The sequence below is a fragment of the Camelus ferus genome, chromosome 7, assembly GCF_009834535.1.
Source record: "Camelus ferus isolate YT-003-E chromosome 7, BCGSAC_Cfer_1.0, whole genome shotgun sequence".
In the NCBI taxonomy this organism is placed as follows: Eukaryota; Metazoa; Chordata; class Mammalia; order Artiodactyla; family Camelidae; genus Camelus; species Camelus ferus.
Genome location: NC_045702.1, coordinates 47,107,788 through 47,127,805, shown reverse-complemented (window position 1 = coordinate 47,127,805; position 20,018 = coordinate 47,107,788). Strand labels below are relative to the sequence as shown.

The window sequence follows — 20,018 nt, the reverse complement described above, 5'->3', positions numbered from 1 at the left end:
GAAGGGAGAGTACTTGGTCCTACTCGAGTGGGCTGAGGTGATGACAGGGGTTGCTGGGAGTCTCCCAATCCCAGAATATGACAATACTGATGGCAATTTCCAATGTGGGGTCTTTAGGTTCTGCAATAACTCAATGCCTGAGAATCTCTTCACCTCCTTGGAGCTCTCTCAGTGAGCAAATGATTTCTGAGTCCCAGACATGAGAGCATAATACGAGGCCAGAACACAGGCTGCTAAGCTCCCAAACATCAGACAAAGCAAGAAGCTATGAGGCATGAATGGCATCTTTAACATAATCTTATATTTGGAAAAGCGGTTTAAAAAAAAAACACTTGAAAATACAAGATAAGTTAACAGTGACTTATGTAAGTTTTCACCTTATATTGCTTGGCCATTTTTACATATAAATTATTGCTTACTAGCTTTGATAAATACACAGCACAGTCATATATACAGAAGCAGAAAGCATGAAATATGAGAGAATATACTGTTAATGGCAATTCTGGTAATTCCACATGTGTTTCATATTTACCAGCTCTTCTAATGGTGGAAAACTACGCAGTGTAGTCCCTGAGAAGTTAAGACAGACACCCTAATGGTGGGTTTTCTATCTTCTAATTGTTAACGCAAGCTTACAGTGTCACAGCAGTCTTATTTAATGACGCATTAAAAGGCAAGAGTCCTTGTTTCAGGTCATCCATTTCATCCCAGTATTTAATAACAGTGTCATACGAATACAATAAATAGGCTATGCAAATAAATACTCTGCTAAAAAATGTTTAGTTTGTACAGCTTTGCTTTATACAGTAGTACACTTTCTAACTTTTTGGCAATTTTTAAAACCTTTTTCTTCCCCTACTGGTTTTAAGCACAATGGCCCACTCGTTACGAAGCAGGCTGAAATTTTAAGGACACGTCTTTGAAGCGTTTAAAAGAAACTCCATGTTAGACAACTGCAGTGGACCTGATCTTCCCTATTTTAATGTTTTGCTTAGTTTCTGAGCAGCCTGGATTAGCTGTGCCATTGGGGACACTAAGCTTGGGACTGTGGTGTATGATGCTTATGACAAAATGACGGGGCTGGGCTGGGGCAGCAGAGAAAACCCAGCCCCAGGGGTCAGAAGCTACTGGCAACCTCTCTTTTCATGCAACCGTTTCTCCCTGCTTGGAGGTGACTATGCATTAGCATTAACACCTCCCTACAAACTGGGAGGCGCGGGGTTTCACTTTATCCTCGTGCTTCTGAGTTTAATGTATGCTCCACCTGACTTGCTTGTGGATAGGGGTCTAGGAAAATGAGTTTATTATAAACAGACACTAGAATAAAGTAATGCAGGCCACAATATTTATCACTACAACCATTTGGCAACTGTATACATTATAACAATGAGTGAATTTAAAACACTGTAGTCTTTGGAGTATCTGTAAATGTTTACGGGAAAACTTTTTTAAATTTTGGAAAAGTTGTGATTTTGCCCATAGGAACCTGTCCTGTGCTGACTTCTAAGAGGGCTGGTTTGCTAGAATACTGACAAATCCAAAGACCCACAGGACTGTCTGAGAGTTGTGCTGTAGCAAGAAGAAACCTGCTTAGAAGTGCCCGTGCACCACTTGCTGGTGAAGGCGGCAGATTACAGGAGATTTTTCAGAGTGAATGGAGATTTCATGTGATCGTGAAAATCTAATAGAGCTGGAAAGGAGCTTAGATGTCTTCCAGCCCACCCTTCTGGCCAGAACAAAACCTATTCCAAAGAAGCCTTGGCAGATACTTGGAGAAGGAATATGACCCATCCCCATCAACAGGGACCCTGCCTCAGCCCCGTGCAGCCTGCTCACTTGTACAGCTCACATTCACCAGAAAGAGCTTCATGCTGTGCTAATTCTGGTTCCCACGATTCTGCTTTGAATTCTTTAAATTCCACATTTAAGTCTTCTCAGAGCTTCGGAAATTTCTGAGAGCTGCTGCCTGGGAAACCTCTCGAGACAGATGTTAAACTTCAGAACAATTTGGAGATACTGACTTTCAGAAGACAGGGGTGGAAAGCACATCCAGACTAAACAAAATCCTCCTTTCCTTTTGCTGCCCCGAGAGCCACAGGACCTCGGCTGCAGGAAACGCAGACAAGCGCCAGTTTCCCCCCCGCCTGTTTCCACCCCTACCATGTGGGACACTCTGACTTCACCCTCACAATGCTTTTCAGCACGATGTAGGGTTCATTTGGCCATGGATGTATTTGAATTGAGGTCTAAGCAGCAGGTGCTGGGTTGAAACTGTTCTCCACTGGAGCAACTGAAATAGTTTTAGTTGGAGCAATGTAGATTGGATATGAATAACAATTTAAATTGTAAAACACAGAGACAAGATCACAATGGCCTCATGTGATGAGACTGGCCAAATGCTACTCCCTGGCATAGAGAAAAGGCCAGAAGACACACCGGGCTGTAAGGCCACACCATCTTCACTAGCTCCCAAGGGAAGAGCTTTTCCAGTGTTTGATCAGCAGTAAAAGATGTTGCCTTTCCCTGGTTCTGATGGCTCTGATCTCCTCCAATGGGTCTCATTCCATTCCCAGCAGCCTGCAGCATTTCTCTGAGTGGACCAGCCCTGCATGGTGCCTTTCTATAAACCCTCGTTAATTTTCAGGACTGAAGCATGACATGCTGGAACAGATTGAGTCTCTTTGAAAGTTCTACCCGAAATTTTCTCTGTGCAGTTCCTTCCAGTGATCTCTCAAGCTCAGTGTGGTTCCTGAGCCCAGGAAACAGCACTGTCATAAAGGTGTCAGAAAGCATCAGACACAGCCTCGTAATGAGGTGCTGATGAGACAAAAGTGAGCGGTTCTGTACAGGCACTGAGGAGATGGTCAGGCAGGAGCAGCGACGGGGGCACCAGGGGTGCCCGTGAGGGAAATGAATGGAGCTAGTATGTGAAGCAGGGCCCTTATGTTTTAGCGAAGGGACAAGGATCTAGCTGGCAGGGGTGGATTTCATTACTGCATCCCACAGGCTTTTCTGTTCATTTGAAGGTTGAGGGATATCCTCTAACCAGTTCCTGAGAACAGCAAGAGGTCTTAATTACTGTAGGAGCCCCAACCTGTAAAAATGGGAATAAACAGAGACTTAAAAGACTCTCAGACTTTGAGGGAAAAAAAGACAAATTATAGAAAGGCTCCCTGCCTTGGTTGGGAGGTGGACTACAGGACTTCTAAGTGTCCAACATAAATCAGACGTTTGGATATTTGGGGACTTTTTTCATTTGCTGAAAGACAGGCAATCATCACTATCCCTTGCTCTTCTCTAGAGGTTGCCAAGGGCTTCACACATCAAATCCCACTTAACCTCCCTGTGCTAGCTGTTCTCAATCCGCAGTCAGGGCATGAGGCTGCCAAAGGCATGCAAAACAGGAGGGCACCGCCAGGCACAGGAGGGAAGACCGCTACGATTCCGTCACTCAGAAAACAGTTTCAGAGTGCCTACAGTGTCTCAGGCATTGTGCTTTTCTTGAAAATCATATTGTATCCAAGGAGAGATGAGAGCCTGCTTGCATGTGTAAAGAAAATCCCCAGAAATTAAACAATGAGTTAATTTCTTAAAGATGACTATTTTTCCGTACTGGCAAAGCATCTTAGTCTAACTTGCCTACAGTTGTAAATCAGCTGTGCAGAAACGAATTTCACCTGCAAGCATACATCCATAAGTGACTGTGGATGGAAAGAAATGCATGCCTTGATATTTCTCTTCTGGAGATCAGAGCTGAGATGCCAGCACCAGTCCTCACCAACTCCCTAGACACAAGTGGCTTTTGGTGATGTCATAGTTCATATGGACAGAGACCACTCCTTCTCCCTGGAAATCTAGAGACGCCATCACTGTCTTCAGGGGTTCAAATGAGCTCTTTCCTGACAGCCTATCAACAGTAATCCCCTGCCAGGCTAAGTAAAACTCCTCCCTGTCTCATGCACACTCTAACTGAGATACTGGGTCACTGTGTGACAAGACACATGCTCTCATCTTGACGCTGGCACATCTCAAAGTGAAAACTGGACTGGCTCAACAAAGTGATCAGAAGAAACCAGACTTCTCCATTTCAAGAAAGCTTCTGACTCTCTTTCTGCCTCCTCCTTCTGAGAGCAGCCTTTCCCCACCTCTGGATGCTGACATCACTTCCCCAGTATGCTGGGGCCGGCTTTCCTGTGTGTGTTCTGTGATATACTGATAAAACTCAGCAACTTCTGTTCTCGCAGGAAAGCAATGTGCTTGGCACTGCCATTCCCGGAGCTCCCGGGGCGGTGGGGCTCACACCCGCGGCTCGATCCGGTGCGAGAGCTCGAACAGGGCCTGCTGGCTGTCAATGACGTAGAGGTGATTAACATAGGATTTCAACTCTTGGTGCTCTTTTGGAGACATGTCACCTCCTGTTTGGGGGAGGAGAAAAAGACAGTCAATCTCATGAGAGCAGAAATGCTGTTTCTAAATACCAGTAAAACCCCATATGAAGACTTACAGTAAACCCAGAAGGTAGACCCTCATTAGGCAGGATCCCAGAAGAGAGATCTTTATCCTAACAATGGAGATGCTTTTTCAGCTCAGACTAGATCCCTCAGGTCAGGTAATCAGACTGGCAAGATTATTTGTTTTACCAACATTGATACAGCATTTCCTCCTAACATTATGTGCTACTCCCTCCCATTACGTTATCATCCCCTCCACAGAACGGCATACAGCACAGACACAGCAAGTAAGTGGCAGAGCAAACTAGCACCTGGGCCATGAGGCTCCGAGTCTACGGTCTCGGCTCCACACCAAGGAGCCCATTACAGCGACTGTCCCTTTAATAGGCTCTTATATCGCAGACCAGGATTGTCAGAACTCACTGCTAATCTGGTGACTGCACAGACACAGTAGTTCTCTTTCTTTTAGATTTTGTACAATCTTTTGGTGCCCTTATTTTTTGGGGGAAAAAAGTTAAAGGATCAACTGAACGAACAGATATCACAGATGTGAACTGAAGGTATGATTAGTAGGCAAAGCAAGTTCAGAAACTATGTGGATATTTCGTGGGGAGGCTGGCGAAGTTACCCCACAGTGAGACCATGTAACCGTGGGTCTCCTGCTTCGTGGGACTTCAGATGGAGGGGAAGGTGTGAGGCTGGATGGAGTTCAGCTTGAGCAGGAGGGTGGGGCCCCTAGGAGGCCGAGCATTTTAATGCAGACATTTTTTCTCTTTGGTGAAAACCCATGTTTTCCTTCTCGATGACAAATACATTTTATGAAGAAATAATTAAGGTTTGTATGTCATGGATGGCTTGTAATTATTAGGTTTAATAGAAACAAGGCTTCCTGGTTTCAACAGGTTAAAGCACCAGGAGTTAAAGTTTTTACCATCTCCCTTGTTTGGTTTAGAAAACATGATGCTACCAATTTTTTTTTTTTGCTACTGAGGCAATTTTGTTGTTAACTTTCCAGCCTTAAAATGATGGCAGGATTGGCAGGGAGCATATAGCTCAGTGGTAGAGCACGTACTTAGTATGCATGAGGTCCTGGGTTCAATCCCCAGTACCTCCATTAAAAAAAAATAATAATAAACTAATTACAAAAAAAGGTGGCAGGATGAATGCTTCCAACCATGACAAGGGAGACTTGCATGGCACTTTGTAAGTGGCATGATTAAAATCGTATTATTTTATCCCAAATGCTGACTTTGGTTAACTCTGCCTAGACAAACTGTCAAAATAAATTTAGAAAATTCAGTCCCAAGTTACTTAAATCATTACTTGTTAAATTTCTCCTTTGCTTTGTGCTATGCAGACTTACTCTCTGGTGATGGGAGGTTCACGGCAGGGTCAAGGCCAGCCACACCAGTAAACCTTCCTGCCTGCACTTGCAGTTTACATAGACCAAAATCCTTGGTAAGTGAGACTGAGGTCTTAGACTTCGCTGAGTGCCCATAAATACTTGGGAAGCAAAGCAGAATGGAAGAAACACAAACGCATTCCTCATCAGCATTGTTATACTCGAACATGTGAGTGAATCTCTGTGCCAGTGTTATTGCTATTTCTACTGCAACTGCTTTGCATGTGGGTAGTCAATGGAGAATTACATAAGCACAGATCAAATCATGTTAGTTGATGTGAACACTTAGAAAATTAGGTCCTGTATTTATGATTCTCTCTTTCAAACAACTTTGTAATCCACACAGAAGTTCAGTTGCTTTGTTGGAGGAAAATATTGCCACCCAAGACCAGCATGGACAGAAAGAAAATTCTTAAGAATATGTACCAAATTGTTAGTAGTCTTTTCCTTAGGATGTGAGACATTGATTTTTCTACTTCATAGATACTACTGTGTTGTTGGAAAAAAATTGGTTTGCAATGAGGATGTATTATTTAACAAAGTAAATTTTAATTAGCGGTCACTTTTGATTGATTTATAATTATTAAAGCCTTAGTTTCCTGCTCTGCATCCACAGGGTGGGTAATCTCCCTTCACCAGTACTGGTGTCAGGATTCCACTGTCCATGTGACAGCTCCTTGAACTCAATACAGTTGATTTCCTTCCTTCTTCCTGCAATGTTTTAACACCATTTAAACATAGTGTAAATCATTCCTGAGATTTAAAAAGGAGCAAATATTCCTCCATACATTCATCTCAGTGTGGAATCTACAAATGGGCTCAGAAAAATACTCTTCCAGTGAAAGGCAGCTCCAGATAGGAAGTTTTTCTTGGAGAGGAGAAAAGATTCTGGAAGGCTGCTTTACGCACATTTACAAACTATATTCTTATTTCCAGGAAGGCTCCAAGCAAGGAGGTTAGGTCCAGGTCACTCCTGATAAAGCCAGGGGTCATTCTGAGCCAGTGGGCAAGCAAACACGACTTTCTGGGTCAAGGACAGAGTGGGAACTTCTGACTGTCTAAAGTCACTCTATGCAGTGGACACTGGCTGCCAGGACAGGACCTAAAGCTGCCATTTCTTGTTTTACTCTGCATCCCAAATGTGCGGTGATGAAACAAAGAGAGAATACAGTATATGCATATGATGTGCATATTATATACTACAATCTGTTTAAATTTATTTCCACCAAATACCAACTTACAGTAAATGAACAGTCCACACACCACTTCAATCACTCACCAAACTGGTTAGTCCTGCAGTGTCTCAGGGTTCGGACGGTGTCTGCAATCATATGCTGGAAGGCAGAAGAGGAAACATGTGAATGGAAGGGTGGTTTTGAGAGTTGCCAAGGGAGCAGTGCTGTGAGGACGGCTGGACTGTCTAACACCTTTGGGTGTAAAGAGAAGAGCTATATTTGGAGCTGAGCCTAACTTTAATTAATTATACTGAGTTTGGATGACAAAAGAATATTCAGACCCTGTCTACAGAAACAGGAGCTCTCAACCCCAGCTGCACAGATTCTAACTGAGCCACAGGAAAATCTGCTGTAAAGAAATGCAGCACAAGACAACCTACCAAATGGGAGACAATATATGCAAATGATATGACCAGTAAGAGGTTAATACCCAAAATATATAAGCAGCTCATACAACTCAACATCAGGAAAACAAACAACCTGATTAAAAAATGGGCAGAAGACCTGAATAGACGTTTTCCCAAAGAAGACATACAGATGACCAACAGGCACACGAAAAGACACTCAATGTCAATAATCATCAGAGAAATGCAAGTCAAAACCACAACGAGACATCACCTCACACCTGTCAGAATGGCCATCATCAAAAAGAGCACAAATTACAAATGTTGGAGAGAGTGTGGAGAAAAGGGAACCCTCGTACATTGTTGGTGGGAATATAAATTGGTACAGCCACTGTGGAAAATAGTATGGAGGTTTCTCAAAAAACTAAAAATAGAACTACTATATGACCCAGCAGTTCCACTCCTGGGTATATATCTGGGGGAAAAAAAAAGAAATAAAGAAAACACTAATTCGAAAAAGTATATATACTCCACTGTTCATAGCAGCATTATTTACGATTGCCAAGCTATGGAAGCAATCTAAGTGTCCATCAACATATGAATGGATAAAGAAGATGTGGGGTGTGTGTGTGTGTGTGTGTGTGTGTATGTATGTATGTGTATAAACAAACCAGGGAATATAACAAAATGAAACAGACCCACAGATACAGAGAACAAAGTAGTGGCTACCAGTGAGGAGAGGATGGGAGGAGGGGCAAAATAGGGGTATGGGATTAAGAGGTACAAACTATTATGTATAAAATAAGTAAGCTACAAGGATATAGTACAATACAAAGAATATAGCCAATGTTTTATAATAACTACATATAGAGTACAAACTTTAAAAATTAAGAATCACCATGCTGTACACTAGTAAATTATTTATAATGTACATCAAACATACCTCAATTAAAAGAAGAAAAAATTTTTCAAAAAGTATATAACAAAAAAAAAAATGCAGCAAGCCCACCCTCAACCTACCTGTCCACATTTGCTTGTACTTTTCACTTCAGGTACAATTTCCCCTTCTCCCCATGAAGCCTTTCTGAGATGGCCCTTCCAGATGGGGGAGGCTCCATTCCCAGCCTTCCCAGTATTCCCTGTACAAGGCACGCTGGGTTTGTGCTGTGATTACTAGGGAACTTTCCTCCTCCTCCAGACCAGGTGCCACGGGAGGGCTGGGCGTGCCCAGCACCTACCAGGTGGCAACACACAGTCACACATACACGCTGAGTGGAGGCAGTAACTTTTGTGGAATCAAAGATGCAAGGAACTCAAATGGTGACAGGAAATGAGATATTTGTGAACGATGAATATTTTCTAAAACATGGATATCTATACAGAGGCCGTTTCCTGTTTATAATGGTCATTCCCTTTTACAGTCTTCACTTATCTACTTTCAAGTTCTCACTGATCTCCAGGCAGTTTCTTAAACTCACGGATCCCCTGGCCTCACACTTGTGTCTCTGTAACCGTCTTCCAGCTCTCGCTACAGTTTTCAGTTCTCCAGGGTAAAGGAAAGATAGCATTTAGGACAAGACCAATCTCCACTGCAGTTCCGCCTGCATCACTGTCTGAATAACCTCCAAACACGTCATCCTGTTCTGGTCCTCTGAAAGTCTACAGTGACGCCAAACATGGTCTCATACGAAACCCAAATATCATCCTGGTATTCAAGAATCAACGTTATCCATGATCTGGTCCTTCAAACCTTCCTAAATGAGCCATCTTTTTTTATTTCAATTGAAATATAGTTTACTTACAATATTATATTAGTTTCAGGTATACAACATAGTGATTCAAAATTTTTATAGATTATACACCAATCAAAGTTATTATAAAAGTCTGGCTGTATTGCCTGTGCTGTACAATATATCCTTGTATCTTACTTATTTCACACATGGAGTTTGTATCTTGGGCCACCATCTTTCATGTCCTGCCTACACACACCGAACTCAGAATTGTCCATGCACAGCAAATCGTCAACGAAGTACATCTAAAATAATAGTGTTCATACTAAGAAAATTTTTTTAACTTCAAATCCAGCAGATCTACAGAAACATTCTTTGAATATGACCTCCTTACTAAATTGTTCTCATGGGAGGCGCGTCTATTGTATTTCTACTCAGTAGTGAAAAATTCAACAGGACGGTGATCACAGCAACAGCGTGAGTTGTGCTGGTGAAGGAAATGAAACCTGACGCACGTCTGTGAACTTATTGTCCAATTGCCTTCCCCGGATTTCACCGCTTCTCCCAGGACAGCCCCTCATGTCAAGCTGTGGCGTCACCCCGATTTCTATCACGTGCCATGAGCACAGCTGATGCAGGGAAGGCGGCTGGAGGGCGGCCTTGAAACCCGAGTCCTGATCCCATCTCTGGGTTTTCTGATGGGGGAGGGGGGCAGCTATGACAAAAGATGATGCTCTTCACATTGAGGGATAAAGAGGAGAGGAGAAAGCATTTACTTCTTCATTATTTAACAGTGTGAGGCTGGAGCATTCAGAGGTGCAGAGGCAGCGAGGGGAACGATGGATATCTTGTCAGACCCAGTGAGCACTTCTAGGTCTCTGTGTCCTCTGACTTCATGTGTCGGCCTGGAGCAGCCAGATAAAGACAATACACTGAATTATCTGCTCACTGGCTCAAGCTAATATCCATCAGGAGGGACTGGCTTCCTACCAGTTAACTCAGTTAGGTGCTATTGGTTCATTATTGTGAAAGATGATCCTATTTTAGCTTAAGCGAAACCCTGTCTTCTGGTAAGAAATGTGCCTTGAAATGACTGACTCTATCAGGAAATTCAGCTTTTTTACTCTGGCATCCGAGTATAATAGGACCGTGTGTGATACAAAATGGAGTTTTGTCCTTCTGGAAAAAACTCTAACTTGATCCTGTCTTCTCTCTGTAAGGAGAGGGTCAGCACGAAGTGTGCTGTATCTTAACTGCCATCTGCTTTGAGGACCAGAAACCAGTGATACCAGAGTCTGCTCTCTTTAGAAATAACGTGCTAACAAACCCCAGGGGGAGGTGGAGGGACTAGTGCACCTGCCGTGCACATGCACAGCTGCACTTAGATCCCAGTGGCCTTTTTAGTAAGAGTTCTCTTAAGGAATTTAAAATTTAAAATAAAAGTTTATTTATGCCGTTACTTTCTTGAGCTTTATTAAGGGATTAAGGGCACATACAAGTATTGACCCTAAGAAAAGTACTGTTAGACTTTGTTCCAATCCCTACAGTTAGTCTGAAGTCTTGGCACCTGGGCCAGCAAGACCTAGACTACATTCAGTGGCATTAAAAGGCTTCTGAACTGTTGGAGAAAGCAGGGGAACACTAGAGATGCTGGTCAGAATGGAAGAGAAAAGGGTGTAGGAAGCCTTCCACTGCTCTTTCCCACTCATGCCTGTATCAAATCGTTCTCTTGCTTTGGCAGCGCTGTCTCAGTGGAATGACGCAGTGAACTGCACCAATCACTAGTTCCTTTTGCAAAGGAGGTCAGCCCCCAGCCTGCCCCGAACAGTAGACAACAGTCAGCTTATAAAGAGTACACCTGTTCTCCAGTGCTCCCTCTGGCTTAGTCAGAGGGAAAGTTAGGCCTTTAGAGGGAATTCCACCTAGGTGTGACACACCTCACCCCACATCTTCACACACTCTCTCCAAAGCTTACTTGGCACTCTCAAGCAGACGTGTGGCCAGGATTTGAAACAAATATTGACCAAAGGCTTCATTGTCCTGTAATCATTTCATCAACCAAACGCTGGTGATCACCCTGCCCACAGATTACCAGAATGCTAATGCCTACAGTCTTCAGTTGCAGACAGGTGCCCTGTGATCTATCAGAATATTACACAGTGACACAGACCAAACCTGTAAAGAGTAAGTACGAGAAAAGCTAATACTTTAAATATCCATTTCCAGCTGTGCTGGTTTGAGTGTAGTATCTAAAATAACTAAGCTTGATTCCAAAGCACTTAGCGCAGAGAGAGGCTTGAAAAGTTATAGTCACATCCACTTCAAAAATAACTAGCCAGAAAGTGATCATCTTCCAGTAATTACAATGGAGCTATGCAAGACATTCCGAGACGTCAGCCTTCCAGATGCCAGCTGCTCGTGTTTCCAGGTCGCACTGGCTCTGTGTCACCTCGTCTGGGGGTGACGCGTTAACCTCACAATTAGAACTGGGCACTTATGAGGCAAAGGTCAGAGTCCAAGCCTCGTCTGGACTCATCAGCTGGTACTCTGCATGGTCATGGGCTACGGCCCTTGGCCCATTCAACTTCTTCTCAAATGCCTGACCCAGGCTCTCAGGGAACCCGGAGCCTTCTCCCGAAAGAGTTCACACAAATCCATTACCATGACTGAAAAGGTCATTCAAAGGCCAGGGCCTATGGACAGGCATCACTGGTATCACCTTTAGCCGCGCACGCAGTCTAATCCACGACACTAAAGTTCACCTGTCAGACAAATCCATTCTACTTAGTAGCCAGCTAGGTCTCTGCAGCACTCCTGTTTTACAGCTGCTCAGCTCTCACAGGCAGCTCCTCCTCTGCCCTCCGCTGCGCATGAGAAAGGCAAGGGGGTGCCCACTGCATGACAAAGCACCTGGGAATGTCCTGGAGATAATTCAGGAAGAGGCATTTCAGTAACCTGTAAGGAAGGACTGGCCAGGGACCCCTTCCTCAGGAGCAGGGAGGGCACTCTGCCCTGCGGCTTTCTCCACAGTGGTACCATTTGTCCACAGGCTGTTGGCGGGGATCCTTCCTCTCACATGCAGACCCTACAAGCCCCATCTTCATATCCAAGACGGACGTATCTCCCCAGAAGGAGAGCTTTCTCCTGGGCCTCAGAAGCAGAACATGCCAAGACACCGAGGGATGCCTTTAAAGCGGTAAGGCTGAACCTCCTAAGTGGGAGATCCTGCCAACAGGACCCTTACATTTTGAATCCTTGTTCAAATACACTCAGCCACTAACGTTAATCTAATGAAGTTTGTTCAAAAACAAAAAGCAGACTTTCACATTTGGCTCTCAAAACCTCTCCAGTACACTTATTTTTAATTGGAGTACATTTTATTGACAATTCACAACCTGCAGCAAATAAATCACACCCCCAACCCCGCCATTTAATTGAGAAAAGTGCTTAAGCCATTTGTTTCTTGGAGCAAGAAAAGCACAATTTCCCTTACAGTGGGAAAAAGGAGAAGTAGTGAAGTTTACATACCAGTTTTTCAAAATTGACAAGATTATCCAAAAACGTTTTATTTCCTTCATGAATAAATGTTACATCTGAAAATCAAAAGCAAAAAGATATATGTACCATTAGGAATGGATCATGACTCAGGGCTGAAGTGGTGTACATGCAATGTAGCTTACAAATTTTTCTTAAACATTATGGATTATTTCATGCATTTGACAAGGCAGCTTGAAACTGAATCTGCGTAGTATTTGATATGAGAGGGCGTAAGTTATGTGTGTGGGGAGAAAACACTGTAACATTCCCACCAAGTATCTGTCTTGCACTCAACAATGAAGGCTTTGACTTCAACCCGCTTAATATAAGCTACCACTATCCTATAACTTGACTGGTTCATTATGTTTTTAGGCCAGAACACTGAGCAGAAAAGGACTGAATACCCGGAAACAAACAGGATTTTAATATTTACATGTTTGCTTTTTAACAATCCCTGGCAAAGTATATGGGACTTGCTTTACTTAAGACATTAAGGTTTAGATTTAGATGTTTAAATTTAGACTTTTGGTTCTCAAAGCAAGGGCCTGACTGGGTATTCAAAGGGAGTGAGAAGAGCAGGTTTGAAAATGGCAAGGTTTCTGGGCCCATTCAGCCACTGGAAGCAAGCATCACCGATGGAAACCACATAAAGGAAAGGAGGATGAAGGTACATTTTCAGAGGAAGGGAATGTTACATTTGATTTGAGCCTCACTGCATCTGAACTGACAGAAGATATTCAAATAAAAACCTTTTGGTTTTAAAAATCACAGGAGTGATAGGGATTTGGGAATTACTTTCAATAATGACGGCAGCTGAAGCTCTGGAAGAGGATGACATAAAAACACAAATCAGAGGGTCAAGGACTGAGCATGAGGGAATCCTCACAGACAGGAATCAAACTAAGAAATGCTCTACAATGTAAAGAACGTGCAAATAATCAGGTTACATCAGATATGGAGGGCAAACCAAATGAAAATAATTTTCAAAAATCTTGTTAAAATAGCAATATAAAAGAGGGAAATGAACAGCTTAATATTCCTATAAATAGAAAGGGAGAGCATTTGCATTTAATCAAGACTTTGATTCTGCTGCTCCCTATGGGGCAATTACGAGCTAGGTGCTTGGGAAAGCTGCCTCCAACACATCCAGCTGCTGAGCTTTGACTTCCCACCCGGGGGCGACACCAGTTACATAGTTACACGAGACACTGGTACAACCCTCTTCTCAAGGCATCCTTTCAACGGAACTTGCAGCCTGGCTAGACAGCAACCTCTTCCTAAGCTTTTTTCCTTTTTTACCTCCTTTCTTTTTTTAAACTGGTGTCCTAGCAGGAAAACAATTTGGAATTATGCAGTCATCTGACAAACTCCTTTTATTTTATTATCTTCCATGGTTTTGCTTTCAGAATAGAATTGCAAGCTCTCACTCTGAGACCCAATATTCAGAAAGAGTAGCCAACACAGGTTTTTTTTTTTTTTTTTTTTGTACAGCAAGTAAAGCACTGTGTGCACTCTACCCACATTAAACACCACCCATAAGCCTAGTCTCTCCTCACTCCCGGAGGTTGTGGATTACATGAATGATGACAATAATACAGTTTATAATGACTAACAGTGTCAAATATGGCATTAATTCATTTAATCCTCAACTACAGACTGTAAGGTAGAGCCCTAGTAGGAAAGCATGTGAAGAAACTATGGTCCAAAGAACGAGCACAGCTGACCTAGGATCACAGCTCTAAGACTCAGAGTCAGGATCCAAGCTCGGGTAGCCTGTTTGCTCTCACCACCGTGCCTCTCTGGTACCTGGAAGGACTTGGACGTCTCTTACAACCTGTTATAGTCAACTTGCTGAATTCATGGGATGTGGGGTGCCTCTGCAACTTTTAAAAGTATTTCCTTTGTCTGTCGCCCCTCTTATCTCTTCCCTCTCCTCTAGCTGGGTGGTCTTGCTTAACCTCAACTCTCAAGGGCTTATCGAAGTCAGCAGATGAGGATGGTGGCTCTATTGAGGGTGGGGGTTGTTAGGATGATGCTGGCATGAAGATAAGGCAGGGAAGATGCAGCTGGCCAGGTGGGGAGGGAAGAGAGGCTGGAAGGGGCTGCTGCCCAGAAGGAGATCTAAATGGCTGAAGGTTTTGAGGCAGATGAGTGGCAGGTGTGTGATGAGGAAGGCGTGAGAGAGATGAACCAGCAGGCAGCTGAGCTCAGAAACTGGGAACTCAGGACTTAAGTCGGGGGCTGTGGAGCAGTTCAGGATACCCACCGGGATCAGGGTTCTGGAAATGAGTACCTGCCAGACCCTTCTATCTGGAGACACCTGAACATGCTCCTAACACTTCGTATAATAGAAATGATGCCATCTGAAGAGATGGCAAATGAAAGAGAGGGAAGAAACATACAAGTGCCTTAATATCCCCCTAAACCTGCAATAGTAATCTCCACTCTGAGATACAGACACAGCCTCAGGTTTATCCTCAGACCTACCTGCTGATTATTTACTCTATTGGAAGGAATACCATCTCCAAAAACACCACACGATACAGACTATTCAATTGCTTTAGAACCTGAGCTCAGCTGGATCCTTTTGCCAACACTTACGTAGGGTTTCCCAGTCACTAATTTCTGAACTGGATTCCACAGTTGAGGGGGAAGTAAATCAAAAGGTAAGAAATTCACCGGGAAACAGAAAAGCTGATGGCTGAAAGCATTTTAAGTTTATGTGCTTACTTGATAATCTGCATGCTGTTGGGAATTGACCATCTCAAAAAAAGTGAAACAGGGGAGCCATAATCTTTCTTAACACCCACAGAGTTCAATTTGGTCTTTTTCTCTAACCAAAAGCAATCCAAAGTAGGAGGCACAAACAGATGTGTGGGAAGTTTTCATTAAAAAGTTAGTTGCTCTAATGTGGTTTACTGCGAATTTTAAAATAATTTTGTAGCTAACAAAAGCTAAGAATTAATGTCGCTTATGCTTTTCAAAATGTCTCATCTCAGATGTGATATATACACATTTAAAATTTTACATTTCCTTTTTTCCTGTGGAAATTATTTCAGACAAAAACGGTGGCTTTAAATGCAACACAGTACTAATGTTTATTTTTATAATGACGAAAAGATAAAGGAAAAATAAGTGCTTGTTTAAACTCTAGAGAGCTAATTTAAAAAGAAAAGAAAAAATGTTTTCTTTATTAGTGTGAATGAGAGAAGGATATCTTCAGTAGAAAAAAGAGAAATTTGTTTTGCTGCTAACAAAGAGGTGTAGATAAGCTCAGTAGAGCAGAAAATTGCATCCAAGCTAAGATGTTTAAGTGTGAGACACCTGACCACATTAAATATTTTAGAGGAAAACCCACTAACATATAGCAGAAAGCTCGGCTCACATCTAATTAAGTTAAAGGGACACTGTTGACTATTTTCTCAATACCTGAAAAACATTTATTGTTTCAAAAATTTGTCTTCCTAAAATCAATTCCTTTCCTAGACCTGTCTTCGTTTCCTATTTTGCCTATTTGTGTCTAAATAATTCTGTTACTTCCCACGTGCCACCACCTCCACTCTCCAGTTGGTATTTTATTTTAAATAAAAATCAAAAGCCTGAATAAACTATCTCAGAAATAAATATGAAGAATAAAGTGAACATTTAAGTTTTACAATCTCTCCTTATTTCATCCATTTACATTTAGCAGAATCTTTTGAGCTTGAATGAAGCATTCTGTGTGCCTCTCAACTGTCCTAATATATTATTGCTTCACAGAAATTCTTGCTTTATACAAGATGAAGATTAACTAAGCAGCTGCAGGGATGCAGAACAACTCAATAATTTTCCAAGGTCTGGTTGTTCTCGAGAGAAGCAGAAAAGGGAACATCAGCTTTATTGCTGGGGGGCTGGTGATGCGGGGTGGGTGGGGAGGAGGATGTCCAGGCCAACTAGCAATCTAATTTCTAGGTAATTCATTTCCAGAATCACCTTTATGGGTGTAGGCACTGGGGTCTGATCCAACAGAATTTACAAGCCTCTGAAGGGCAGAGGCAATAAAATTCCCTTGGTAGGAATCAAAATATGGCCAAGAAAGATGACCAAATCCCTTTTCTGCGGAAAGCACACAGGTAGGATATATACCAAATGTCAGGAGCATGGGCCAGATTACAAAGAACTTCCCTCTAATCAGTCCCTTTGGTTTGAATGAGCCCACTGAGCTCTCATTAGTAAATTTAACTAACATGTTTCATGATGAGTTATCTGGTGCTGTCCAGAAGTCAGTGGACTAACTTGGTTCAGTCACACACTTTCTCAACCAGATTCTTGAAAGAAGAAAGCACATTCTCTACCAGGATTTTTCAAACACTGTATTGCTTGTGTTGACCCAGGTATTTCTCACACAGCAGCAAGCCATGGGCTGGATCTCTGAAATTTAGATTGCAAACGGACAACATGACTGGTCACTGTTTGGGTTCTTAATGCCAGCCTTACTCTTGGTTGAATTAAGTGGACTGTAGTCTCAAAGGAAATAAGACAGCGCTTAGAAGGAGAATAAAAGAAAAACACAAAAGTGTCCAGGGCCAAGCTTTGTGAGTTGAGTGAAGAAGCTCTGAAGTCTGCTCAAGCACAGTGAAGCATTTTAGGTATCTCAGAGATAACTGAGCATTTGAAAAACAATTACAAGCCAACACAGTTAGGTCTGAATGTCAAAATTACTTTAAAGAAATAAACTCAGAGTCCTTTATTCGCCCTCTATAGTTAGAGCGACATGTTTCTGGAATATGGAATTACACAGCATAAAAGATAGAAAATCATTACCTTTAAGCAATAAGGGCATGAAAGGGATTTTGGGAGGCTTCATCTTTTTAAATGCATCTCGGTAGGCTTTGTGATTCAGGGAAGGATCCTGCCGAACCAAGCAGATGACAAAGAGAAAAAAATCAATGTGCTATAGAAACAATTCTAAATCCCACTTTTGCTATACAATTTGAACATGATTTAGATATAGCGTGGTCCTTCCTAAGAACAAAGTAGATAAAGGTTTCCTAGGAGAATAAACTCACTAAATTAAGGCAGGAAATCTAGGCAATGAATGAAAGTCAAGTTATTGGTTGACAATAATGGGAAATGACTGCAAAGGAGAGACACCTTTTGATTGCCCTATTATTTTCCCTCAAATAGGTTCTTTAAGCAGTTTCCTCTTCAGAATTTCCATCATGAGGTAACCCCAAAGTCTTTTGTTAGGCATGCTGCAACGAAAAACTGCCTTCATAATGCACAGATAACATAGAGGAAACTAGAGAACAGTTTTATTGTGTTCCAAAAAGAAGACTGTACATTTTATATCTAAACCTAAGAAATGGTAAAAAGGGAAAAAGTCGAAAAGAACAATGCAGGAGAAAGGCACACCGAATTTATGCTGATTAAATTCGAGGCTTTGAAATGGATTATGCTTAAAAATCTGTCTTCTGAAAATCAGACCAAAAGGACCATTCTCACTATCTTTTTCCACAGAGAGGAAGAAGCATTAACTATCAGCTTGCTTCACACCATAAAAAGCAAAGCTACATTTTCACACACAAGTGAACTAGGCTAAGCTACCAGCATGGGAGAGGGCGGATACCGACCACTGACATCCAGAAAGAAACTTGACACTGGCAATCAATTTGAAGAGTAAGTTCACTGTGGCTCAACTACTTACTGTTAAACTTTCAAGTTCAGAGAAAAGCTTCTTAAACTTTCCAGGGATTTTCTAAAAACAAACGAACAGAAAAGGGCAAAGAAGTCAGTTATTTTGAGAGGCACTAAGGGGAATGTTTGTTAAGCTCTGTTTACATACATCACATTTCTGAACCTAAATACCTCTATCACTTTGTTCTACCCTGACTGCTTCTCATTATGCAATTTTCATCATTCCTTAATGTGATGTTCCTTGGGAATGTTGCTAAAGACAGTGTAAAATAAAGAACAGCCACATGACTCAGGAATCTAGCTGGTTAGACATTCCACAAGCTGGGGAGGTTTTAATAAAAATCTGGATTTCAGTTCCATAGCTTACCTTTTGACAAATGCTCTCATCTTCTTAAACAGTCTAGCTGAGTGGGAAATAATCATGTTGGCTGGTGTTTTTTGTACATATGATATAATTATGCTTCACAGCAGAGGGCTGAATAGTGAAACACCATGAAAACCTTAAGTGATGATACCTGTACTTCAATGGGTAGAATCACTGAAGTGTACAGATCAACCACACCCACAGCTGGATGAAGAACGACCGAGGACAGAAACATATGCCATCCTCCCTAATGAAAATTCAGGCCTATGGAAGAAGGGATCTGGAATTTTCTAGCCTGCTTTTAATGTGGTTAAGTGAAAAGCTGGATGCCTTAGTAGTCAGTCTGAATTTGAATTCTGATTCCACCCCTTTCTAGCTGTTTGTTTAGTTCGAGTCTCCAAGTTCTCCGATAGATGTGGAGACAACTCATAAGAAGTAGGGATGGTGCTCAACAAATTCCAGCTATTAACACTAGTGACAACGTTCTCGAAGATGTGTGGGATTTTCCATTTCCAAAACAAATCAAAATAATGAGGTAAACCCCACAATAATCAGACTTTTAAACTTTAGAAATAGACTTTCCAATTTGATAATGTTGAATCTGGACTCAGTTTATCACAGCAAACAGGCTGTTGGATATGTTTGGAAACTACTGTTACACACACCAGCACACATGTATTAATAAATGGAAGACAAATCAAATGAGAAAAGATAAAATGTCAATGGCTGCAACTGATTCCAGTGGTCCTTCTGAGCTGCATATCTTAGTCTGCTGGAAATTCCACACGAATGTCCCAGTGGCACCTCAAACTCAACATATCTAAAGACAAGCTGATCTACTCCAGGGGTTGGCCATGGGCCAAATCTGTTTGCTTTTATAAATAAAGTTTTATTGGAACACTGGCATGCTCATCATTTACAGAGAAACCACGTGGTGCTCCTGCACTGCACTGGCAGAGCTGGGTCACTGCAGCAGAGACCAGATGACCTGCACGGCCTAAACACATTCAGAAACTGGCCTTTTACTCAAAATGTTTGCTGCCCTCTGTTCTAGTTCCTCAGACCTACTTCTTTTCCTGTATTGCCTATTAGGCAATATTTAGGGTAGTGTGATCACTTGCCAGGGCTGGAAATACTGAGGTCACCTCTGCCAGGGATGCCCACCCCCAGGGCTCCCAGCAACTCCAACTCCAACTCCACCTCCAAGGCCCGGCTGCAGGCTCAGCTGCCCTCAGACAGAACGATCCCTCCACTGCTCTGCTGTGGTCCGACCGGACCT

General features: G+C 42.4%; 1 protein-coding gene across 8 annotated transcripts in view; it reads right to left on the bottom strand.

Annotated features, from left to right (window-relative positions):
* Positions 1-279: 279 nt before the first annotated feature.
* Positions 280-20,018, bottom strand: part of RAPGEF5 (Rap guanine nucleotide exchange factor 5) — a 353,892-nt gene continuing 334,153 nt past the window's right edge. For all 8 annotated transcript variants that reach the window (XM_032483865.1, XM_032483867.1, XM_032483866.1 and 5 more), the window contains 5 exons: positions 18,386-18,436; positions 17,503-17,590; positions 12,691-12,755; positions 7,133-7,187; positions 280-4,415 (listed from right to left, as the gene is read on the bottom strand). In XM_032483865.1, coding sequence (XP_032339756.1) covers positions 4,297-4,415; positions 7,133-7,187; positions 12,691-12,755; positions 17,503-17,590; positions 18,386-18,436 — 378 coding nt within the window. In that variant the 3' untranslated portion in view covers positions 280-4,296. The remainder of the gene's footprint in view (positions 4,416-7,132; positions 7,188-12,690; positions 12,756-17,502; positions 17,591-18,385; positions 18,437-20,018) is intronic.